This window comes from Chenopodium quinoa, unplaced genomic scaffold, assembly GCF_001683475.1.
Source record: "Chenopodium quinoa cultivar QQ74 unplaced genomic scaffold, ASM168347v1, whole genome shotgun sequence".
NCBI lineage: Eukaryota > Viridiplantae > Streptophyta > Magnoliopsida > Caryophyllales > Amaranthaceae > Chenopodium > Chenopodium quinoa.
The window spans coordinates 443,322-469,563 of record NW_018742241.1 but is presented as its reverse complement, the minus strand read 5'-3'; the positions used below and the strand labels follow the sequence as shown (position 1 = coordinate 469,563).

Sequence of the window (26,242 nt, the reverse complement as noted above, 5' to 3'; positions counted from 1 at the left end):
TTTATTATATCGATCATGTAAGCCATGATATGTACAAGGCCGGATGTATTGTACGTCTTGAGTGCTACGAGCCGATACCAATCAGACCCAAGAGAGGCGCATTGGACTGCGGCCAAGAATATCCTGAATTACTTGAAAAGGAACTAGGATAAATTTCTGGTCTATGGCGGAAGTAAGGACTTGGTTGTTGAAGGTTATACTGACGCAAGCTTCCAGAATGACTGAGACGATTTCAAGTTGCAATCAGGATACATATTCTGTTTAAATGGAGGAGTGTTCAGTTGGAAGAGTGTTATGTTAAGCACGATTGCAGATTCTACAACTGAAGCCAAATACTTGGAAGCTTTAGAAGCAACTAAGGAGGCAGTTTAGAGTCGTAAGTTCGTTGACGAACTTGGTGTTGTGCCCTCAATCAAGGAACCAATAGACCTATATTGTGACAAAAATAGGGTTATTGCTCAGGCCAGGGAGCCAAAGGAACATCAAAAGGTCAAACATGTCATGAAGTGATTTCACATGATTAGGGAGTGGACTACTAGAGGTGAAATCAAGATTTGCAAAGTTGGAACGAACGACAATGTAGCTGATCCACTTACTAAACCTTTGCCTCAAGTGAAGCACAACAAGAACGTTGAGGCAATCGGAATAAGACACGTCAGAGAATGGCACTAATTTCCCTATTCATGTGTTTTAATTGAGTTTTGGAGATCTTAATGTAAAACACTACGTTAACCATTCATATATGGAGTAATTTTAACTTTTTGCGAATTTTTATTCCATTTATATTTAATTGTGGTTTAGAATTAAATAAGGAGTCCATTAGATTTGACGATATTCAAAATAAGGTATCAAGACAATGTCTTGGATAAAGAAACACCTATCAAGTGAACATTGAATATCATATCAAAATCATCCCTAATCAAGGTGATTTGAAAGTTGGACGACAAATGACCGTGTTAGATTAGTGTGTAGTATAATTTATAGCATTGTTTCTTGTGCTACAAGGACAAAAATTTCATAAATCATTTGCACATGTATTAGTTTAGAACTATACCAGATCGACATATGAGAATACTTTAAGAGATTTAGCAATCGTCATAAGTATAGTACTCATTATGGCTATCGGAACCATTTTTCTCAACCATGAGTATTGTAAGACTCTTGTTTGAGTACTAGTCCGTTTTGATGTTGTCAAACGTCTGCCATACATGGGGATTATAAAGGCAACACTTGGGCGGCTAGGGCCTCTTAGAAAGGGAAGCTTGACAATGCAAGACTGGGAATGTCCTCTTATTAACAATAGGAAATATGTCTTTATTGTTTACAAGGCCTCTCGAAAAGCGAGACTGTGAAAATGCATGGTCGTGCTTAGATTAATTTTAGAAATCATCTATACTTGACAGTCAAACTCGGAATATCGCAAAACACTTCTAGACGTAATAAGGATGACGATAAATCTTACCTTATAATTCATGAAGAGGCATTAAGTGACATAGGAAAAAGGCAATACAAATACAGCACACTTGTCCGGAAGGACAAGTGGAAGATTGAAAGGAATGGTGTTCTTCGACCAAGTGTATTATTTCGATAGAGGGTTCGGAATTAATTAGGAAAGCTAATTATTCAATGAAGTCAAGTAATCGGAACGCCTAGCTAGAGACCGCTTCTGATCAGTAAGATTAATATAATTAATCCTACAGCTTGCTCTTGACTAAACCCTACGGGTCACACCCAATCATGTAACCGAACAAAGGCGACGAATTAATTCGAAGGATTAAATAAGTCGATAAGGATTTTACGAACTCAGACGTTGGATTTCGAGCTTAGAGCGTCGAAGCCGAGCGTCGAACATCGAGTCGATTCAATGAATCGAGAAGATGATAAAATAAGTAAAATGACAAGTCAACGCGTAAAGTCCTAGCCTATCAATTGGCCTAGCCAAGCGAGGGCTAGGCGTACTAGGCTAGCAAGGCTGCTAGCCATGTGCTTGCCTTGGCTGCAAGCCCAGCAACCAGGCAGGTGTGCTGGTTGGGCGAGCTGGTCGAGCAATGCACTCCTAGCAGCGCTAGCCCGCAAGCTCGCAGCAAGGGCACCAGGCCAGCACGCAATTGCATGCAGCAAGGCTGCTGGCCCAGCAGGCTTGCATGCGGTGCCAGCCAGCGAGGCCATCCCGTAACACCACAAACCCAGCAAGGCTTGCTTGGCAGGCCCAGCCGAAAACCAAGGCTGCCAGCGCGGCAGGCCTTGAGGCCCAAGGCTAGGGGTGTGCCGTGCACATGGGGTTGTTGGGGCTTCCTTGCTCTTCAAGGGGAGGGTTTGTGGTCCTTGCCTAACCCCTCCCTTGGATTGATATTTGTCATTTGCTTATTGTTAATGCTAATTAATTTAATTTAGAATTAAATTAAAAGCCTGTTTACTCACTTTTCTAACTCCCCCACATGGAAAGATGATTTAGGATTTAGGGAATGCTTTGCCTATAAATACCAACTTGGATTTTGGGAATTAACAATTTGAATAGAACTCAATAAGGCATCTCTCAAAAGCGTGAGAAAACCTTTAAGTTTGTAAAACTCCAATTTTGGCTCGGTCTCGTCTGAGCTACGATATAGGAGCCGTGTTTAGTCGCGTAGGTGTGCAAAGTAGGAGGATTCGCGCGTGTGTGTCTTGAGCTTTCCGGGGGTCGTGCTCGGGTTCGTGTGAAGCACGCTATGAGGGTAAGAATGTCTCTTCCCTTGTTTCTCTCTTTCCCTTTTTATGTGTGTATCGCTTTATTAATTGCATGTTTGTTTGTTTAGTTTTATTAATTATGCATGCGGTCCGGACGGGTTTTGGTTTCGCACGGTGCTCATGCATCGTAAAACCCGACAGTACGTTGGTGCTAACTCTAAGTTTCCCTATGTTTTGCAGGGTAGCTGAAGAGGTTATATTCGATGAAGACAATGTTACAAAATGTAAACTTTGATCCCTTCCTACAAAGTATTATGCTACATTTATAGCATATATTTATCTTCCGATCATCAAACTCAACTTTAATTTACAAGATAAATGTAAATTTTATGAATTTCAAAAGTAGATACAAACAAAGTAAAAGTAAATAGATTATATTTTAAAGTAGTTATTTTTTATTAAAAGTTGACTTCTTCATTTGTCTGATGCAGGTTTCAGCCATCAAATGATATGGCATGGTAGACCAGCCACTCACTTCTTCATTCCTAATCTCTTCATGGATAACATACAGGTAATTCATCACAATCCCTTTTTTAATATTTGTGTCAGTGTATGTACATGAGTATACGATTGTTGTTTAGTATGAGTAATATTGTTATTGTGAATTTGAATCATAGTTTTTCCTTAGACCTTGTTTCCTAACCACTAGCAATTGTCAAATTTCATAGAACGATCATAATCCTAAGTGGTCTCTAAAGTAAATTAAAAAGAATCTAAAATGAATTAAAAAAAAAACCTTTAAAGTAAACCTATTAGCTCAAATAGTAGAGCACTAAAAATACAACAAGCCTCTCTCCCCTCTCCTTTTTCCTCTCTTCTAAACCCTAGCCTCCATTGTTGATTTTGGAGGGGCTTCCATCAGTTTTAACCGGTGGAAAGCCCCAGTTCTTATTTCGCTTCTTTTTTGTTCTTTTAGGTTTATAATAATGCTTCCTCTTTTTAAGAGGAACTTTTCTCCCTCGGAAGAAAGAGTTTTCGATCTCCTTCGAAAGACAAGGTTTATCTCCTCTTTTCGAGGGAGAAACTTCTTAATTTTAAATCCATGATAATAGATCTAATGGATTGTCGTGAAATTATTTCATTGGTGGAAAATTTTGCGAGATCGCAAAGGTTATCAAGTTTTCGTATACAATTGGATGAATCAGAAGGAAAATATCCTCATGACTACAAAAGATCGTTAGATTGTCTCTCTAACAAGCTAAGGCTGTATTTTCCAGCAATATAAGCGGGAGATGCTCCACAGTGCAATATCTACTCGACGATCGTAGTTTAATGAAGGAATTTTTTATTTGATTCAATATATTATGTATTTTTTAAAATCAATTCTCCTTTGTAGATGTCGTATGACAATTTATTAATGAATTAATTTTACTATTCAAAAAAAAAAGTAGTAGAGAACTATGCGGATGCATAGAGGTGTAGGTTCGATTCCTACCTAGGTTATCTTTAAAAATAAATATAAAACACACTATAGTAACTCAAATATCTCAAAAGTAAATTGAAATAGCTAAAAGTTAAATTAAAATAACTAAAAATTAAATCAAACTAAAAAAAAAAAAAGTTCTCCAACACAATCATAAGGAGCACCTTATCAGTAGAAATCTTTCTGGTTCCGTAGGTGTTAACAAATACAAACAATGGGTTAGAGACACCAATGTCATATAATACATGCACAATAACCTTTCTAGCCAGCCTATTGGCTACGATACTCTTAGCAACATGTCTAACAACATAGGATCCACCTTAGTTGGGTCTTTGCCATAGAAAGCATTGCCACTATGAGCTTTCCATCCACCATATATGTTGATAAATATCCGATATCTTTTCAATACCTGTTAGTTAGAAATTGTGTTATAGCCTTGTATAGTGCATAATCTTAGTAGTTGATTTCAATCTGACATCATTTCAATATTTGTTAGTAAGAAAGAGAAAGAGAAAGAGAAACTTGTTATACATGCCCTTTCATATCATATATACTTTTAAGTTATCCTTTAATATGTCTCAAAAGTAGATACAAAATATTAAAAAGTAAATCGAAATTTTCCAAAAGTAAAGTAAATAAAAATGAATAGTAATCAACTAAGAAAGAAGTATATGAATTTAGGTTAAAGTAAAGGTTTTCATTTTAAATGTATATAAAGCAGTACAAAAAGTAAATAATCCTATATTTTTGGTAGAAAGCTAGTCAAACAATTATAGATAATAAACCTACGTGAGATTCGAACCCACATCCTTTGCACATTTGCACAATGCTCTACCAATTGAGCTAGTAGGCTAGTATATATCAAACATTCGAAATAAAGGAAAAGTAGATAAAAAAAATCGAAAAAGTAAATAAAATTATCGCATAAGTAAATAAAAAATATATATAAACTTAGATTTTTTTCACTTCAATTGATGTACAAACACTAACATATATATAAAGTTGGATATTTATATTAACACTTGGGTGTAATATTACAAAATTTATCCAAAAATATAATACGACTATACAAGGCTACATAGTTTATTCACGGAAACACAGAGTAACATTTACAGCAGCAGGCGGCAGAGCAGATTTAGCATAGCAACAACAGGCAGCAGAGCAGAAGTAGCATAGCAGTAGCAGATCGCAGAGCAGAAGTAGCATAGCAGCAACAAGTGGCAGAGCAGAAGTAGCATAGCAGCAGCAGGCGGCAAAAGCAGCAAGCCATGTCAGGGTAGCAACTGCAGCAGCAGCCTTGGAAGGGTAGCAGCTGTAGCAGCCTTGGCATGAAAGCAGCACTCAGACACAATTAGGGCTGAGCAAAATTATCTGAAAAACCGAAAACCCGAACCATAACCGAATCGAAAATTAGGGTACCCGTTCCGATAACCATAACGGTTCGGGTACCCGATCCGATAATTTTAATTTGTTATCGGGTAGGGTTATTGGGTATCATTTTAAAATTAACGGTTACCCGATCCGATCCAATAAGCAATTTTTTCTTTTTTTTCGTACTCAAATCTATTTATCCAAAATCTAAATTTTTACTATACTTACTTCATAATCTAAATGATTAGTAATATTATAAGTAATTTGGTCATAATCATGTGGTATTATTGTTAATTAGTGTTGAATAATATCATAATAACTAAATTATAAAGTTTAACTTTTCATTATTGGATATCATATATTGGGTACCCGATAACCGATCCGAAAATCCGGGTACCCGAACTTATCGATTCGGTTAATAGATATCATTTTTAGTGTTATTGGTTATCGGGTACCCGAACCGATAGTGTTAACGGTACGGGTACCAGACCCATGCTCACCCCTAGCCACAATTCAGGTCAGACACCGATTCTTGATGCACTCTCATAATCCTGCAAAACCAAGATGCACAACTCGAAGTACATAATAGACTTGGTTCTTTTTTGTCCAGCCTGTTTGCAGCCCACAAAAACCGATCAGCAAAGGAGGAAGTTGGTGCATCGGCTAACAGATCATAAAAGTTATTATGAGACCATATGTTCACAGCATATCAATTTGATAATAACTGGATGTCTTAGTCATTTACTCAGTGAAAGGCATTCTAATTCCAATACAGCTAAACAACCCTATTCAAATATATCTAGTAAAACTTCAAGCAAAACCTCTAAAAAATATTTAACACACACACACATACACAATTATTCATCAAATTACACTTTGCCCACCCAAACAACAGCCACCAACACACAGCACCCAAGGTTACAAAGAAAACCCTTGACACCCTCACGACTTTTACCCACACATTAAATCCCACGCAGCCACTACCATAAACTCCATGAACACAAGTATATACCACACTCAGTCACTACCATCAACTCAAAAGCAATTACCATTAACTTAAAAGTAATTAAAATTAACTCAAAAGTAAATAAGATAACTCGAAAGTAAATAGAATTTCACTGACATCTAGGCATTTCTCCAAGCTATCACAAGTTAGCAGAAAATTCAATTTGAAAAGATCATCAGCCACTAAAACACTCTTCACCATTAGGCTAGGTGAGGAAGTGAGAAGGATGTTAGCTTGCCTTCCTCTAAGTAAGCACCTGACATTGTAATGAGCAATTGCAGCTTTCAAATTACTTCAAAAGCCAATTGTATCTTCCTTGAATTCATGGATTATAGAATGATTGAACACCTCATTATAGCCCTAACCAATTGTGAGATCAATTTGCAGACAAATCTAGATCTGAAAGCCACAATCAAGCACCAATATCAAATTACTTCAAAAAAGAAAATCAAACCAGAATGGTGCAAATTTAGCAATTAAAATGTATAAACTATACCAAACGAATTATAATTATTACAACCATATAACAATAGAACATAAAATTACTACCCAAACAATATGGAATCATAAATCTAATTAAAATAAGCGAAAACAAACATCAATCGAACAAAAATTATCAAAAATGAACCCTAATTTCAACAATCAAAATTGCAAATATGCAAACATTTAGTTGCAAAATCCCTAAAATATCAATTATAATCACAAATACTCAAACAAATAATTGGGAAATCAAATTTGCAAAAACTTGTTTCAAAATCGAATTGAATCAAAGAAAACAACAAAAAAGAAAATAAATCAACTTACCTTCCCATTAATTTGCCTAAGCAACAATGATCATAGATGAGAATTTGCAAAGTTGACAACGTGCGGCAAGATTAGAGAGATCGAAATAGAGAGAATTTGCAGAAGGAGAGAGAAATGTAATGAAGAGAGAGAAAATGCAAAAGAAGATAGAGAAAGAAGATGAAGTTGCAAATGCGTTAGGACGAAGGTCATTCAACGCTAAAATTAAATTACAAAAATGCCTTTAATGAGGCGCGTGGAATGTGAGCCGTTAGATTGAGCGCGATCAACGGTCGAGCTGAGTTCCTAGTTCCTATTATAGACATAGTTTCTCACATGATCTTGATTATATATATATATATAGACACACACACACACAAATATACATATATATTGTAATACCCTGGAAAATTCCTCCTTTTAAAACACTCTTTTCACTCTAAACAAAACTGATTTTAGGAAATAACCAAAATATTACCGCCACCGTGATAACGGCTAAGGCTATTTTCAAAGTCACACAGTGGAAGATTAAATTAAAAACCAACTTTTCAAAATAAATAACTTGAGTTCACAACCTCAAAACATAAGTAAATTAAACATTCACAAGTTGGAACCAATATAATATGGCCCTTCAAAAACCAATTTTAAAATATAAAATAACAATTTTAGTCCATAAATAATAATCAACAATTCAAAATATAAAATTAAGCAAGCATAACCGATAACTCTCTGCACTCATTCCCTTCATGCTTCAAGTACCTGTCACTTTATCTTTATTTCAACCCCTCTACTCACCATATAAATGGGTCATAGTAGGGTCAATCCAAAGAAAAGCCAAACACAAACACAAAAGTACGAATTAGCAAAAACTGAGTACATATGCACCACACTAACATGATTATCCTAGCAATAATAAATAAAATATTCTCGTCATACAATTCACAAGTCAACTTACCTTTGACTCATAACAAGCAATATCAATTATTAATAAATAGCTTTGGATTACGCATCGAATGGGTTTCGTTCCTTAAAAATAGCCCATTAAAATATTGAGCTTCCAATTAAGCCCTAATGTTTTGAGCTTCTAGGCAGAGTAAAGCAGATTTCAGCAGAGCAGAGCATAGCAGTTTTCATTATTATTATTATTATTATTATTATTATTATTATCATTATTATTATTATTATTATTATTATTATTATTATTATACTACTACTACTACTACTACTACTACTACTACTACTACTGCTGCTGCTGCTGCTACTTCCTTGACTCAATCTCAACTTAAATGAATGAGTAAATAAATAAACTAAATTCTTGACTCAACTCCAATAATATATGTGTGAGAATAAAATCATGAATCATACTTAATAATTCTAACTTTAGCTCTTCTAAACATACATAAGCCTTGCTTATTAATTCATGCTTTCTTGATACTTGAAAATAAAACGCACTTCTATGATTCGTACATATTCAACTTATATTATGCCTCGGATAACATATTCACATGCTTGCATAATAATTCATGATCAACCAACATCAAATCCAAGCATTTAATCAACCAAACATGCTACTAATTCATCACTTGAAACATGCTTTACATCCCTAGCATGATACTACACATATACAATTATTTCAATGCGCATACGTACCTTGAATAAAGCCTAAACTCGACCACACTCGCTAGGAATCACCTAGCTCAAACCTACAAATAAAAATACGTAACCATAATTAATCCACTATTCTAACAAATTTCGAGCAACTATAATATACTTTAAACCTCACTAATTAACCCAATTTAATGGTTTAAAAGCCTTAAAACCTTTTCTTTAAGTAGGTACTTAAAACTCTTTCAAAAAGACTTAGTTTTCATGACTTAAATAAAATTCCAGCATATTTATTTAATATAAAACATCACTATTAAACCAGAAATCATACTTAAATCATTAAAAACCTTTTCTCTTTTATGAGTAATCAAACCCTAACATAATAATTAAAAAGTAGGGTGTATAATTAAATTCTAGCATTGATTAAGGACTTAAAACTCATTTAAAACATGTTCTAATCATTAATTTAACAACCACAACAACCTAGAATCAAACCCTAATCATAAACATTAAATTCCCAAATTCTAGGGTTTATAAATTGGGGTTTTAAAAAAAATTAAAATCTGAAAATTATAAGAATAAATTAACAAGATCAACTACCCAAAATCAACATCTCAAATATAATTAAAATCGTGCTTTGAATTAATTAAAACAAGCTTATAAATTAAAATAGGAGAAAGAGTTTTTTTTCTTTTACTACCGAAATCGCAAGGAGAGGAGAGAGGAGAGAGTGCACGGTGGTCGACTGGTGGTCGACGGTGCTGCTACTAGCCGCTGATGGTCGGTTGTGGCGCCGGTGGTCGTCGACCGTGAGGAAGAAAGGAGAGAGGGGCGTGGAAAAGAGAGGAGAAAAAGAGGAAAAAGGGAGAGAGAAAAAATAAGAGAAAAAGTTTGGGGTTTTGTATAATCTGACAATTGATTTTTGAGAATGAAATCCTTGAGTTTTATAGGGTAATTATATCCCCTTTAAAAAACCAAAAACACTTATTAAAAAAATAAATAATTTATATATATATAATATTATAAAAATACGGAGTGTTTACATATATATATATATGAACACTGTTTTTTTTTTTTTGGAGTTTATTTTTTTAGAGATAAAATAAAATAAAAGATTTATAAAACTGAATATTTTTGAATGATTTATGCGTGGTAGGTAGAATTTAATTTTTTTTTTTCTTTAATTGAAGGAATTTGGATAAATAAGTTCGGTTCTTTGTATATGCATGTAATTTATTAGTATATATATATGCAATGTTCTTTTTTTCTCTACTTAAAAGAAAAATTGTATAAAGCTGCTTGTATACTTTATATTTGTATTTAATGTTCTTTCCGCGTTTTTTTTAAAAAAAAAACCAGGTGTATCATGTGCACGGTATACCTGAGAGTAGGAACCACTGATTGACTGAGACTAATTAGCTGAGCATACACAATAGCACCCACGTCACTGCCCACGAGTGTGGCTCGAAGAACCCCTCCTCCGATGGTCAAGTAAGTATGTGTTCAATTAGTGAGAGTGTCTATTTAGTGAGCGAAAGTATGGTGACAGTACAAATTAAATTATCTAACCACTTTTCTGGTGTACTTGATGTACTATATATAGGTGTACAAACAAGGCTGAGATGGAGCTGCTCGGGTTAGCGGTTCACTGACTTATGACAGCTTCTGACCTCAGTGGTGTCAAACTAGAGATCGGTGCACGATATTCCTTGGATGAGCTGGAAGCGGGAAATAACTCAGCGCGAGCTACCCATAACAGTATCATTATTAGATGGTGTAATGGTATTATAACACCTTGTGATAGTATAAATATATAGTATAAATATATTATGATATTTTTCTTATAATATAAATAGAGTTTTATGGACTAATTTAAGCAAATTTAATGGTTTTAATGTGACTTCATAGTATCATTGAAACTCTATTGATACTATATATATATATATATATATATATATAGAAATAGGATCATACGAGACCACCCCCCTTATGCGAGACCAGTTTCTTATATGAGGACTTATTATGACCATTGGATCAATTACATCCAACGGTCACAATTCAATCCTAAATTCAACAAAATCTTTCTCGCGCATTTTCTCTCTCCTCCTTCATCTTTCTCGCGCATTTTCTCTCTCCTCCTACCTCATTCATGCTTCATTCTCTCCCTCACTCACTCACAGTTTTTGCTCTGAAATTTCATCAAATCTTCGTCAATCTTCTTCAATTGTTCTTCAATGTAAGTTCATTGTTTGTTTTTCAATTAATTTTAAGTTTATTGTTTGTTGATTTCGGTTTTATGTTCGTTTTAATTTATGCTTTTTTTTTGCACATTTTCGTTTTGATTATGTTTTAGGTTCTTTTTTTGTTGATTTCAGTAAAATTTTCGCATATTTGAGTAATTATAAAGTCGATTTCAGTATAATTTGCATGAATTTAGGTTTTGGTTGTGATTATGCGAATTTACGTTGAGGTGTTTTTTGCGAATTTTGCTCGATTAAGTTGGTAATTGCTCGATTCTGTTGTGATTCTATTGTTGTTTAGCTTTGCTTTTGAGTATTGTTATATTTTACATAATACTTCTTTTGAACGGTAATCCAAACACTCAAACCCCTGTTTTACTTGTTTATTTTGATTTTCGTTTAATTCTGCTGAATTTCTTTTTATTTCTTCTATGTTTACTTTGTTTATTTTTGTAGATTTCAGTATTTTTTTCGGTTTTTTAGAGGAATTATCAATTTGATTTTAGTTTTATAGTGTATGGATTTAGATTTTGTTGTGTATTTGTGAAATTGTGTTGTTGTTGTATCCTACAATGTTGCTTGAATTGTTGCGATTTTTGCTTGATTTTGTTGCTATTTTTGCTCGATTTTGTTGTGAATATGTTGTGGTTTAGATTTTAGGTTTGGTTTTGAGTACTATTAAAGCTAGTATAAAACTTCCTTCGAATGGTAATACAAACACTTAAACCCCTGTTTTATTGGTTTTATTTTAATGTCATGGGGAATTAATCTATATGAAGTGTAGTTTGTCATGAGAGTATTTTGGACTTGAAATGTTGTCCTAGTCTGTAACTGATGAATTTGTAGTTGCAACTCAGTGTTTCTAGTGAGTGGATATGTTTGAAGGTTTTAATTGTTTTGGATAATAAGTTTTCTTGGTTTTGTTAATTAGATTAAGGCTATCTGCATGAGTTGTGAAAATTCATCACTTGCAGGGTTGACTGTTGGTTCATTTATGTGATGTCTACCTTTTTTTTAATAATTTTGCAGGGAGATCATCCAAAAGGATTCTGTTGCAGATGTTGGTGCATCTGGTGCTGCTGACGATGTCGGGTCATCAGGAGGTGGTGTCTTCGCTGCTGTTGAAGTTGGTTCATCTCGTCCTGCTGATGTTGGTGGTGATGTTGCTGTTGTTGGTGTCAGTACATCGGGTGTTGCTGCTGATGTAGGTTTAACAGGGGAGACAAATGGTTTAAAGTCTCATGTACATGGGACATTGCATAGTCGCATGTCACCGTCATCCATTGTGCAAGTAATGGAATCAATTTCTGATAACCAATTGAAAGCTATTAAGGACATAAGATTTGGGTCAATAGAGTATTTGAAGGTCACCCAACTGCCTTTGCAGTTAGGATTATTTTTGGTGCATCACTTTGATGCACACACATGTTCATTAAAAATTCCTAATTCTGATCCTTTCCCAATGAAGAACATGTGCACCAAGTGCTTGGATTGCCGATGGGAGGCATAGAGATGGACAAGAATAATTTTACTAGAAACAGTAATGTTGTCAAACAATGGAAGAAGCAATTCCAAAGCAACTCACTATCTATCAAGATAGGTGAGCTGAAAGAATTTTTGAAGGGACACAAGTCGGCTGGTGCAATGTTCAAAAGGAACTTCGTAGTTCTCTGTGTATCTACTTTGATGAATGGTAAACTTTTTTTTTATTTTGCTCATTTTCAATTTAGTTTGCTCATTTCCCATTTAAATTTATGTTTGTTCATTTTGTTTATGTTTATGTTTCTCATTTCTCATTTTCAATTTATGTTTGCTCATTTTTACTTTGTTTCCTCATTTTTGCTCATGTTTGCTTATTTAATTGATGTCTATGTCAGCCTCATTTAATTGATTTCTACCTTATTTTGCTCATGTTTGCTCTGTTCTAAACTCTTCTCTAGGCTGCTACCCTCAATCAGCCGACAACTTACTGTCTAGTTTTGATCATTTGCAAAGCAAACTGTTTGCTCTGGTCTACTGTTTGCTCATTTCCCATTTAAATTTCTGTTTGTTCATTTTGTTTATGTTTATGTTTCTCATTTCTCATTTTCAATTTATGTTTGCTCATTTTTACTTATGTTTGCTCATTTTTGCTCATGTTTGCTTATTTAATTGATGTCTATGTCAGCCTCATTTAATTGATGTCTACCTTATTTTGCTCATGTTTGCTCTGTTCTAAACTTTTCTCTATGGTGCTACCCTCAATCAGCCGACAACTTACTGTCTAGTTTTGATCATTTGCAAAGCAAACTGATTGCTCTGTTTGCTCTGGTCTACTGTTTGCTACTGTCTGGTTGTTGGTTATTAGTTGTTACTGTCTGGTTGTTAGTCAAACTGTTTACTTGGGTTGGGCGGTTGTTTATATTTGATGGAATTAATTCATGTCTAGCTTCTAGGATGAAAGAATATCACTGTCTATCTCATAGGGATCATAGTATATCACAAACAATACGATGCTCATTTGTCAAATGAGCAAATAATTATTTGCCCATTTTTCAACAACTTTTTTCCAACTTCTGCCTTTAATATAGTGATGATTAACCAATCTCAACCACAAGCTATCATTCATGTTTGCAATGTCCCATATGTATTTTCCCATGACAGCAACATTCCAACTGTTTGCTCTGTTTATTTTGCTCATTTCAATTTCTGTTGCTCATTACTCTTTTTGGTCATATTTTTTTTGTCAGGTAAACAAAATGTGAATATCAATTCTGATATTCTTACATTTTTGTCTGATGTTGATAAAATTAAGGATCTGAATTGGTCTATGTATATTCTTGACTGTCTAGTGAAGGGAAAGCTATTCCGGGAACAACTTCCAACTCGTTCTTTTCCCGGGTCGTTGTTGTTTCTTATGGTAATACTATAATTATTGTTTATTTTTAAAGTAGTATTTCTTATTTATTTGTTGATTTTTAATTTTTTAATTTTTTTATATTCTTGTTTGTAGTTTTTCTATGTAGATAAATTTGTACTTGAAGAAGTACGAGCTGCCCGTGAAATTCCAATCCTCAAAGGGTGGACAACAGCTATGTTGTCAACCCGTGAAAAATTGGAAGTATTTAAAGGAAGGTTTGGAACTATTCGGGGAAAAAAGGTTGATGTTGGTTCTTCAACCATGGGATTGCTTAAAATGGTATTTGACTATATTTTTTATTTTATTTTATTCTATTTCGTTTTATTTAAAGTAATTTCATTTTTAATTTTTTTTTATAGGAAAAAGTCGATTCTTCTGAAATGAAAGTTCAATTACGTGTGAATAAGGTAATCTTATGTACTGAAATTTAATTTTTTTTCATTTTCTAATAAGCAAGCAATTACTTGTTCGTTTTTGAAATGAGCAAATAATTTTGCTCATTTCAGAAATGAGCAACTTATAAAATTAAAACTGGTATTTCCCAGCCAAAGCTTTTATTTTACACCACAACAACGACAACAACAACAACACATCCATTTCAGCCACAATATTGACATCATTAGAAGGAAGCAAATTATGTTTTCAACCATTTCTAGAAAACAGGTTAGAGAACAGGTTAGCACTATATGTAAGCATGCCAAGAATTTAGTCCTAATTGGCTAATTACCATGCAAGCATAGTAGGTAAGGTGTAGTATGTAATTGTGGGTATAAGCTCATTTGTCAAATGAGGAAATTAAAATTTTATTATTTCCTAAAGATTATGCATTACACTAGACTACATATTACAACTACAGTTTATGCATGACATTGCTAGACTACAGATTATGCAATTACAACTACAACTACAACAACTTAGAATTTGTCAACACCAATCCTTGACTGCAGTAGCACATTGACTGGAGTTGAATGTTGAGTTACTAAACTGTTGCATGTCGAAGTCTGTTTATAAAGTCTCACATTCCATGGCTAGCCTAACATACAACTACACCACTCTAAAGGCAGAATGGGACACAAGTACATGCTAAAATACAAAATGTAATTAAGATCAAGAATAGCAACTTATGCAAACTATGATTACCCCTCAGACTAATAAATTTTATTTTCCTTGCTACCGTCACTGGTTGTTAGTCAAACTAGGTTTGTCTTATTAAATTTTCTAATTCTTTTTTTGCTTGATTTTAGGAAGAACCTGATCCAATTTCTACAAAAAATGAAGAAACTGAACAAGATCCAAAGAAGGTATTTATATATCAAAGGAACAAAACCTTCAGTGCTCATATGTAGTTTATATTACTTTGCTCATTTCACATCCAACTTGCTCATTTCATATTTTCTTTGCTCATTTCTTTTATATTCATCTTATTATGTAATTTTTTTTATTCTTTTTTTTTTTACAGAAATGTCATATGGAGCTTGCATTATTGAGTGTGTTCAAAGATGAGCAGTATTGGCAAGATGCTGCTGTAATCGAAGCATGGGATAAGTTTTCAAAATATCAGGAAATGATGCTAGGGTTGATCAACAGAAAGAATCACAACCAATAGATGTTTCTAGGATTGCTGCTGAGTGTGTTCAAATAGCCAGTGGTATATCAAATTCTGAAGCTCCTAGGGCTGCTGAACATGTGGTTAAAAAACTTGGAGAGTCAATTAGAAGATATAGTCTAAGAAGTTCAGTAGCCAAAGGAGGTGGTACTCCTTCATTCAGCCTAGGCATCTTTTCTCAAGAATCTGAATCTCAGGAGAAGTCCCCTAGCATTGCTGATGTTGCTCCTGTTGTAGCTCTTGTAGTTGGTCCTGTTGTTGCTGATGTTGGTGTTTCTACATCAATTGTTGCTGATGCTTTGCATGCTCAAGATGATCCAGTTGCACTTAAGAGAAAAGGAGATGCTGAAAATGAAAGTTCTATTCAAAAGAAAAAGCGTATAGTGCAACCATCATTGCAAATAAGATCTCCTTTTAAGTCTCGGGTTATCAACATTTATACACCATTAACAGCAGTTCAGAAAGGTGTTTTGGATTCAGTTTTTTCTGAGAAAAAAAATCGTTTGTAAGTATTTATTCAGTGTTTCAGTTCTAAAATTGGCAATTGACCTTAATTTTCTTTCTCACTTTACATATCTTTGATTGAAATTATTTTAACTTACCTAAATCTTATATGTAGTGATGCAGCGTTTTTATTGAAGGATGATCCTGAAAGTAAAGTGATGCTTTTTCAATTAGAAATGTTAAAAAATCAAGAAAAAATTCATGCTGATGTCATTAATGCATGGTCTGCTGTTCTGAATTATCAAGAGCAATACAGAGATGTCAATTCTAGTGGACGTTTCTTTTTCAGATGTAATGCAGTTGTAAGTTCAATGCATTCATGTTATTTTGTTTTATTTTTTTCATGTTCACTTTGCTCATTTCATATAAATTTTTATATTTGAATGTACATGTTTTGTATCTGCAAAAATTAAACATTTGACAAATGAGCAACAAACTATATGCTCATTTGACAAAATGAGCAACTAAGTATTTGCTCACTTGACAAATGAGTAGCTAATTATTTGCTCATCTGAACAATGAGCAAACAATAAATGATGATTATTGCATTTTATCTCTTTACTAACACACACTTATCAAAGAATAATCACACACACACACACACACACACACACACACACACACACACACACACACAAAATATTTTCAGAATCTAAAACTAGAACTAAAATCAAGGAACTCAATGCTTATTTGTGAAATAAGCAAACAATTCCTTGATTTTTTGCCAAATGAGAAAATAATTGAATGCTCATTTGTCAAATCAGCAAATAATTGAATGCTCATTTGTCAAATGAGCAAATAACTCAATGCTCATTTGACAAATGAGCAAATAAGTATTTAGGAAGCACAATACCAGCTCCAATGCTCCATGACATTAAGTTCAAAGAGAGAAGGGCAACCATATGGCACATCAAAATACAGACCATGGCAAGTTGAAATGAGCAAAAAACAATAATTGCTAAACAATAATAGTCATTTGCTCATTTTAAGTTTATTTTGCTCATTATATTTACTGCAGCCCCTGGCCCCTGGCCCCTGCACCCTTCCATCACCACCATCATCACCAACTTAATCTGCTCATTTTTTTAACCATACTAATTACTCCTTACAACATAACTCTTACACTCACTCTCACACACACAGACACACACACCCACACAGAGACATACACACACAGAGACACACACACACACAAAATATTTTCAGAATCTAAAACTAGAACTAAAATCAATGAACTCAATACTTATTTGTGAAATAAGCAAACAATTCCTTGATTTTTTGCCAAATGACTAAATAATTGAATGCTCATTTGTCAAATGAGCAAATAACTCAATGCTCATTTGACAAATAAAATATCTCTTGAGTACACCTTCATTAATATTCATCACTTTGTTCAAAGACATATATCTCTTGATTTCACATCAATTTGTTCAATTCTTATTTACTTTTTTCATTAATATTTATCTTATTTTTGTATTTTTTAGGATTGCCTTTTTCATTATGAAAACGGTAGTGCTCGAGAAAGGAATAAGATGTTCTATGATGTTGTGAAGTTCGAATTTAGCAGAACATTCATCTCAAAGAAAGATATTGACCTTTACTTTTTCCCGGTATATGAAAGTGGTCATTTTTATTTGGTATGTTTTAACACCACCACAGAGCGTGGTACTATAGAGGTTATTGATTACAAAGATGGTTCTAAAGAAAACAAGAAATTTCTTAAAAATCTGGTATGGCTCAAGATTTTGTTCTGTTTATATTTGTTCTGCCTGGTTTTGTTCTTATTTTAATTTATTTGTTTATTTTCAGAAAAGTGCATTTTCATATGTCATGGATGGTGAAGGAACAATACAAAGTCTTGTTTTATCAAAACAAATCAAGTCCATGGAATCTGTAGTGATTGATGTACCTTGGAAGTCTTCTGATGATACTCATTTGCATTGCGGTGTTGCAATGATGAGGCATATGGAAACTTATATGGGTATGCAAAAGTGGAATTCAGGTTTAAAGAAAAATAATGTAAGTCTTTTACATTTCATGCTTGTTGCAACTTAACCTATACTTACCTGTCAAACAGTAGAAGTTTCCATTAACCTATCATTCAGGCTACGTTCCTCTCATATGCATGCATTAAGCAATTACTTAACCTATACTTACCCTGAATTATTGTTTCATTTTTTTTTTTGCAGCACATTATCATTGAAAAACTTCGTTTGAAGTATACTCTGTCAATTATTTCAAGTGAAGTAAATATTGTTGAACCTGTTAAACAAACTGTCCTAAAGAGATAACAGGCTGAGAAATGAAGTCATACCAAAAGGCAGGGGCAGCAATCCAGCAGCATTCAAATTGATTGAAGACTAAAGTTCAATTGTTATGATGTAATTAGACTGAAGTTCAATTGGTCATTTTTTTAAAACAGTAGAAGTGTTAGTTTTATAACTTTTGGTATACCTTTTGTTAACTTTTGGTATAAGTTTGTTAACTTTTGGTATAACTTTTTGTAAAACAGTAGAAGTTTAAGTTCAATTGTTATGTGACAATTGTATAATTTTTGGTATGTATATGTACTAGAGATAATTTTCTAAAATTGACCTTATTAAATATGCTTTGGCTCATTTATTTGATTTTCATTTAGCTATTTGATCATGTGACAAAATCAGCAAAAATTTAATTGTTCATTTGCCAAATGAGCAACAAACTATTTGCTCATTTGCCAAATGAGCAACAAACTATTTGCTCATTTGACAAATGAGCAACAAATTATTTGCTCATTTGCCATATGAGCAATAAACTATTTGCTCATTTGACAAATGAGCAACAAATTATTTGCTCTGTTTGCAAGCCATATAAATTTTCAATCCCAAAAGAACATACTCAACCATTGTTAAACCTGTTAAACAAACTGTCCAAAAGAAAAAACAGGTATGATTTAATGTATGATTTAATGTATGATTTAAAAAATGTTAACTCATTTGACAAATGAGCAATTAACTATTTGCTCATTTCAACAAAATTAAAAACACAAAAATGCTATACTTATATTTATATAAAAATATTAATTTTTATTTATATAAAAGTATCATTACACTTTTTTTGGACAATTTCTAATATCATGATGACTCCATTCACCACAACCTCTGCATAATCTCTTCTTTTTTTGGTTTTGTTCTATAGCCTTCTCTTTTTCTCCCTTCAGCCTTTTTGCACTTCTACCTCTTGTTTCAACATTTGACTCATCAATCACAAGCTCTTTCTTTTTTGAATTCTCTTCATTTGATACATGAACTCCAGTTCCTTTATTCTTTGAAATTTTTGGAGGTTTAACAATTATCTCATTTGGCACACTAACTCCAATCAATAGCTCAAGGTCTTGTTCATTGTTGTTTGTACTTCCAGATGTTGTTTCATTAGTTCTTGCAGTCCTCTTAGCCTCCAAATCTTTTCTTATTCCTTGAAGATTTATCAAAAGGTCTTGAATATCTTCATCTTTGCCTTCTGCCAAACTTACACAACTGTGAATTTCTGACCATAAATCATTTAACAGTTTTTTCTTGTCAACTATATTAGCACATTGCTCCAATAGGTTTCTTCCCAAGTCAAAAATTGGTTTCTTCAATGCCAAAGTAGTCCATCTGTGTAGCATATACTGATCAGGAAGGGTTTCTAACCTTTTTGCTTTCCAAACCCAAATCATATGTCTACATGCAATTCCCAGTCTATAAAATAGCTTGCAAGAACATGTGGTGTCAAAGTTAATTGGATTAAACACTACATCAAATGTTCTAGCCCGATTTCCTTCACTTACTTTTGCAACTTCCAATCCATTTTCTTTCTTCAATTCATCAACGCCACAAGAAAAACAAGAAATTTCAACCTCATATTGAAATTCATAAAACACAGAGTTGGTATATAAATGCATTGCATGCTTTTCTATCCCTAGTGGTGTTTTGCACTCAGGATATTTGTGCTTTGAATCGTTATCATTCTGACCTTGTGTGTGTCTTTGGGCATCAATTGCAGCTTCATATCTCAAGTAAAACTCAACAAGTGACACGTGAGGATTGATAAAGGAGCAAAAAAAATTGTTTTCACTTTCAGATCTTAAAGTTGTACGCATTATACCTCCAAGGAACACATCTCTGAAATATGTCGGAATCCACTTGTCCCTTATCTTGTACATATAACCTAACCACTCATGTTCTTCTAAGTTGTATTCAACCATCACGTTGTTCCACCTTTCTTCAAACTCAGCATGTACAATTTCAAGATGCCAAACACAAGCACATAATTTTTTTAGGAAACCAGTTTCCTCTTGCATGATTGATTTCTCCACCTTATCAGGTAACTTTTTCATTATGTGCCACATACAGAAACGATGTTCAGTCTTCGTAAACACACTTGCAACAGCAATTTTCATTGTTGGATCCTGATCTGTGATCATACAATTAGGTTCATTCCCCCCATTGCCTTGAGAAATGATCTAAATAGCCATTCAAATGACACAATATCTTCCTTTGCTATGAAACCAGCAGCAAAAGTAATGCAACTCTTATGATGGTCAACCCCTGTAAATGGAGTAAACACCATATTGTACCTGTATACATATACAGATTAAATATAGTGTTGGCATACATCTACAAATCATCTACAAATATACAGATTAAACACCATTGTACCTGTATACATATACATATACATATACATATATTGACCAAATATTTTAATGCTCATTTGACAAATGATCAAATAATTTACTGCTCATTTGTCAAATGAGCTAATAACTTATTGCTCATTTGTGAAATAAGCCATGGTTATAACATAAAAAATGAATTGTGATTATTATGTATTACCTGTTGGTTTGGTAAGTGGTATCAAAGGATATCATATCCCCAAATAGTGCATAACTTTTTTTACAAAGGGGGTCTGCCCACAATGCTCTACAAAGACAATAATCTTCATCCATCTCATAATCAAAGAAAAAAGCGCTCCACATTAGCTTTTTGTTTGTAAAATTATCCACAAACATTTGAGCATCACTTCCTTGAATATGTATGCTTTCAAGTCTCGATGAAAATTTTTGAAATCTTGTTTAGATGCACCAATGTTATCATATCCTCCAACAATTTCCTTCATTATTCGAAAAGTTGTAACGGGACCAATATTCACCTATTTAAAGAACAAAACAGATTGATAAATGAACAAATAATTCAATGCGCAATAATAAATTCTCAAACAAATTAGCAAATAATTATTATACATGAAACATAACAAACTTTAAAAGTGTTACCTTAGAGTTATTCACAATTATTTTTTTATGCAACATGTTCATTTTCCTGCCTTCTTTTTGGAAGAGATTGCAACTGGGTGTATATAGTGCATGTGTATGTCCCTCATGAAATTGTGACACTATGAATTTGTTATCATCACAATGCTTTATGACAATATGTGCCTTACACCCAACACGGATAACAAGTCTTTTCCTTTTGATTGAAGCTTTATCTTCATTGCTTCCTCCTTCCCTGATATTTAAATCGTTTTTAGTAGTAGCCTTTCTGTTCTCTTTGTATCCTTCTTTATTGCATAAGATATATTGTGATTTCAATTCTTTGCTTCTTCTTTGTCTTTTAGTTGTAGACTTTCTTGTGTTGAATCCAGCAGCAAATACATAACTTTTATAAAACTCAAGGCCTTCTTCAAGATTATTAAACTTCATACCTAAAGCTGGTTTCAACTCATTGGGGCATATCGGAAGCCATTCCTTTGTTCCTCCAGGAGTGAGGAAAGGTGCTACTTTAGGAGATACTACTATTGTAGGAGTACTTGGAACATTTGTGATGGTACTTGAATTATTGTCAAGTTGTTCGTTGTTCCCCGTCATTTCTGTTAACATTCTCACAAAATAATAACATGTGAATATGCATCTCCATAAAATCACTTCCACACAGACAAATTTTCAATGTCTAAAAAATTAAACAAACCTAGATATTTCAATGCTTATTTTGAAAAATGATCAAATAATTTACTGCTCATATGTCAAATGAGCTAATAATTCATTGCTCATTTGCTATTGCTCTTTGCTCAAATTAGCCAATAACTCATTGCTCATTTTCTCATTTGTTATTTGTCAAATGTTTATCATGGTTATAACATAGGGTTTGGGTCAAATAAAGCATAACTTTTTTGCTCATTTTTTTTTTCGGATTTGCTCATTTTAAAATTAAGGTCTAAAAAATTAATCAAACCTAAATTATTGATTCAATTCGAAATTGCAGAAATGAAGTAAATATAATCAAAAATCAAAAATTATCAAGCAATAAACATGCAAATCAATTATCATTTTCTCACAAGCATTTTATCAAACACCTTGTATGCATTGATAATTACAAACACCTTGTTCAAAATTGATTTTTGTATCATACAATTAACATTGCAATTTTCATATACTAAGATTAACAAGCACTTTATTTGTACTCAAATCGAAAATTTCTCATTGAATTTTAATGAGTATAAAAAAATTTCAAAATTTTAACAAAAAATTTCCAAAATTTTATCGAAAATAATATACAAAACTAAAAGAATTACATACCTTATGGAAATTGATAATTGATACTCGCGAAAGAGAATAGGAATTTCGCTGAGAAATTGAATAACTAATGGCTGAAATTGTTTGGAATCGCCATGCATATCGCCATGAAATCGCTGAGAAAATTTTGTGGCTAATTTGTGTTGTTTGTTTGGTGGCTAATTTGTGTTTTTTTGATAATTACATTATTATCATTATGAATGTCACAATTTCAGCTGTTGGATTAAGACAATCTAATGGCTCATATTTGTCACATAATAGATTGGTCTCGCAAAAGGGGTGGTTCTCACCGGATCCTGACCCTATATATATATATATATATATATATATATATAACATTGAAATTTAAAGTTTCAAGAAAAAAGACCAATATACCCCAATATATTTTTGATAAACACATATCGGATATGTACCCAAAATACTTGAAAGATACAGTCTTTGGGTTGTTTGTTGGTTCTTTTTATCTTCATTTTAACTAAATTATAAATTTTAAAATGCTTTGTAATTTAGTGTAGCTTTAAGATTTATTGTTGTTCTTTAAAAAAAAGATTCACTGTTAAATAGTGTACTTCATTTGTTCGTTTCTTAATTCAAAGTTCTTTTGTGAATAGTGATTGTCTTAAAAAAAATAGTCAAAATTGGAAATTTTAGAGCAAAACTTTTGTGTACACTCGATTTACAATAATATTAATGTACATCGAATAATTTAGGGTAACTTTTTGTCAACTTGTGATAACTTTGGACTTTTTTGGGGTAACTTTAAATCTGATATGATTTTGATATAAATAGACAATAAATAGATTTTATAAAGGTAATATAATTACTTTTAATCAATGATATTTGACTTTCACTTATTTAAAGCGAGTAACTATATATCAATAAAAACAAATAAATTTTATTTATATTTGGGTAACATTTATTTATACGTGGATAAATTTTATTATTTAGTTTTTAAGGATAATTTTTTATGTGTAAAATAAAATTACAACGGATGCACGATAATTATTGTACACCCGTTTTTTCTAAATGTTTGTGAATACACAGAGGGAAAAAAATGTTTATAGTACATTGTAATTATGTTATTTTCCTTTTAAAAACAAATTTTCAAATATACGAAATACAAAGTTATAGATTAGTAAGAGATCTATATATATTTAGACATACTTTTGGGTAGATATTATTGGAATATTTTTGGTAACATATACTACGTTACTATTTAGAAGTATATGTTTAAATTTACGCAATCAGGAAAATAGTCAATTAAATAAGTACAAAAAGAAATTTTCAGTTAATCTTAAAAATATTTAAAATTCTCTATCCTCTCTTCAAGCCTATCCACCATAGTTAAACTTCGGAGTTGCATCGATGACAAACCCAAATTATTCTTCATTTTAATGTCTAAGCCAATAAAGATCACATCATTGTGGTGATTACAGTCAATCCCTTCATGTAGGGTTTAGTTGGTTCCCTTGTGGGGTGATTTTTAGTATTGTTTGTTTGTTTGCTTTTCAATTCAAGTGTGTAGGAATTCAAATTTCCTCATGTAATTTTGTAGAATTGGGTGTTTGTTGCCCTGTTGGTATTGTGCAAATTTAGAAGATCAATCAAGTTTGTATTACTTTCGCGGCTATACATCGCTCCGTCAAGAACAATGCAAAGACATTTAAATTTATTTTGGAGCTGTTCAGAAGCAATATCATTAGTTTAGGGTTTTTAATACTTGTATTGGCAATTTAGATCTCTTAAGGGATGATTGTAAGTGACGAATGACTTATTATTTAATCAAATCACTTCTCCCTTTTCCATTCAAAAAACAAAAAGGAAATTTCAATTAAAGCAATTATAATTTTAGATTTCATTATTGGATAGATGTTGTATTCTTATTATTAATGAATTGATTATTTTTCAAAAAAAAAATTGCAATCAAAATTTAAAAGTCTAAACAGACATAAGAAGATTGATTAAATTATAAATAAGAAAAAAGGAAAGACTATAATCTTCAGACAAACAATAATCAACCCTACGTAATTACATATCAATAAGTTTAGGAAATTTAAACGAAATTAATCAATATAATTTACGATAATATATATCTAATACGATTATGATGTAAATCAATAAGGAGGTAATCAATTATTTAGGAACAAAATCAAGGCACTATATAAAATACTCGTACATATTTAAATTTTTGTTCAATTTTTTAGTAAACGTTTTAGCATCTCTTTTTCTCTCTATTTATTTTAAAATACTAACCAACACAAATCGAATAATTTCTCTATAATTTCTCTCTTTTCTGGTTGCCGGTAAATCTAGATCCTCTCGCGGGAAATGCCTTGAAGCTGACACCTCAGTCACCACCCACCGCCGCGATAAGGATTATGACCCATTTTCTGCGTCCGCAAACGGTCAGTGCATTATTAGAAAGTTGTAATCTTCGCTTGATTTTGCTTCAAGCTTGTTCTTGTGTTAGGTAGTGGGCTGATTGAAGATGTATTTTGCTTTAGTTCTTGTGTCATTGTCTCGATTTTTATAGGGAAGAGTTAAGATGTACTCATACATCATCAGTTAAATGGTTCGTTTATTAATATACGCTATCTCCTCCATTATATAGTCCAAAGACTATCTAATTGCATAATATACTAATTTACATAGCCTTGTGCCAGGGTGTTCAATGAGGGTTTTGTATCTTTGAAATTTATTTATAGCTTTCAAAAGTTTCAATTGTACATAGCCTTGTGCTTTTCCCTTCAGAATTATATATCATTTAATTAGTCAACAATGATTCAACAACTCACAATATTACTTTGAATTATATGAGGGATTCTATACCATGCATGGTAAACCACAGTGACTAGGCTTAACCATTATCAACCCTTAAGCATGTGTTACATTTCTGCACTTTTCAACCTACAACCATTTCTAGAAAAGGGTGCTTTTGAAAATTAATTACCACATTCACACTTTCCATTGATTTGTTAGACACAACACCACTCCATAACACTCCTATTGTAGTCATAGAATGATGTAATAGCTTTGAGCCTTTTTATATAGTACAGAGTAATACATTGGCGAGTTATGATAAATCATTTTAATTCGTAACACAAAACATATTTCTACAATAAAAATACATAAAAAAAATATAATCTCTATTGATCGACCTAATACAAGTATAATTCAACAACAACTAAAAGTCCGTAAACTCCGAGGTTCAAATACATAACTCCCCCATAAATCCATAATGGCTAGCTATACCGCGCGCGTAAGCTCCTCTGGTTATATTTAAAAGTATACAAAGATTTTAAGTGCAAACAGCATAAAGTATGTAACAAAAGTAATATATTATATAGTTTAGACATAGGCTAAGCAAAAGATTACAAGCTAATGAAGGTGCACTATTGTATATATGCCCTGGTAGCATACAAATTATAGGAAATAAAATGTAACATTCAAATAGAATGCATGTGAATTTCATGATGCTACTACGAAACTGAG

General features: G+C 32.7%; 4 protein-coding genes and 1 long non-coding RNA gene across 5 annotated transcripts; 3 read left to right on the top strand and 2 right to left on the bottom strand.

Annotated features, from left to right (window-relative positions):
• Positions 1-5,964: 5,964 nt before the first annotated feature.
• On the bottom strand, positions 5,965-7,497 carry LOC110736284. The gene is made up of 2 exons (XR_002514226.1): positions 7,332-7,497; positions 5,965-6,926 (listed from the first exon to the last, which is right to left on the bottom strand). It is a non-coding gene; the product is annotated as an uncharacterized LOC110736284 (long non-coding RNA).
• Positions 7,498-10,952: 3,455 nt separating this feature from the next.
• Positions 10,953-12,665, top strand: LOC110736626. Its single transcript, XM_021916896.1, has 2 exons — positions 10,953-11,151; positions 12,185-12,665. Coding segments are annotated over exons 1-2 (483 nt in total). The 5' UTR covers positions 10,953-11,149.
• Positions 12,666-13,466: 801 nt separating this feature from the next.
• LOC110736096 lies at positions 13,467-16,163 on the top strand. The gene is made up of 5 exons (XM_021916246.1): positions 13,467-14,054; positions 14,148-14,333; positions 14,414-14,461; positions 15,299-15,355; positions 15,514-16,163. Exons 1-5 carry the CDS (start codon positions 13,728-13,730, stop codon positions 15,658-15,660), a joined length of 765 nt encoding a protein of 254 aa, XP_021771938.1. The 5' UTR covers positions 13,467-13,727; the 3' UTR covers positions 15,661-16,163.
• Positions 16,164-17,685: 1,522 nt separating this feature from the next.
• LOC110736087 lies at positions 17,686-18,333 on the top strand. The gene is made up of 2 exons (XM_021916232.1): positions 17,686-17,894; positions 17,974-18,333. Exons 1-2 carry the CDS (start codon positions 17,697-17,699, stop codon positions 18,217-18,219), a joined length of 444 nt encoding a protein of 147 aa, XP_021771924.1. The 5' UTR covers positions 17,686-17,696; the 3' UTR covers positions 18,220-18,333.
• A 96-nt stretch (positions 18,334-18,429) lies between these two features.
• LOC110736616 (protein FAR1-RELATED SEQUENCE 5-like) lies at positions 18,430-20,584 on the bottom strand. Its single transcript, XM_021916884.1, has 3 exons — positions 20,042-20,584; positions 19,381-19,999; positions 18,430-18,443 (listed from the first exon to the last, which is right to left on the bottom strand). Exons 1-3 carry the CDS (start codon positions 20,582-20,584, stop codon positions 18,430-18,432), a joined length of 1,176 nt encoding a protein of 391 aa, XP_021772576.1.
• Positions 20,585-26,242: the final 5,658 nt, after the last annotated feature.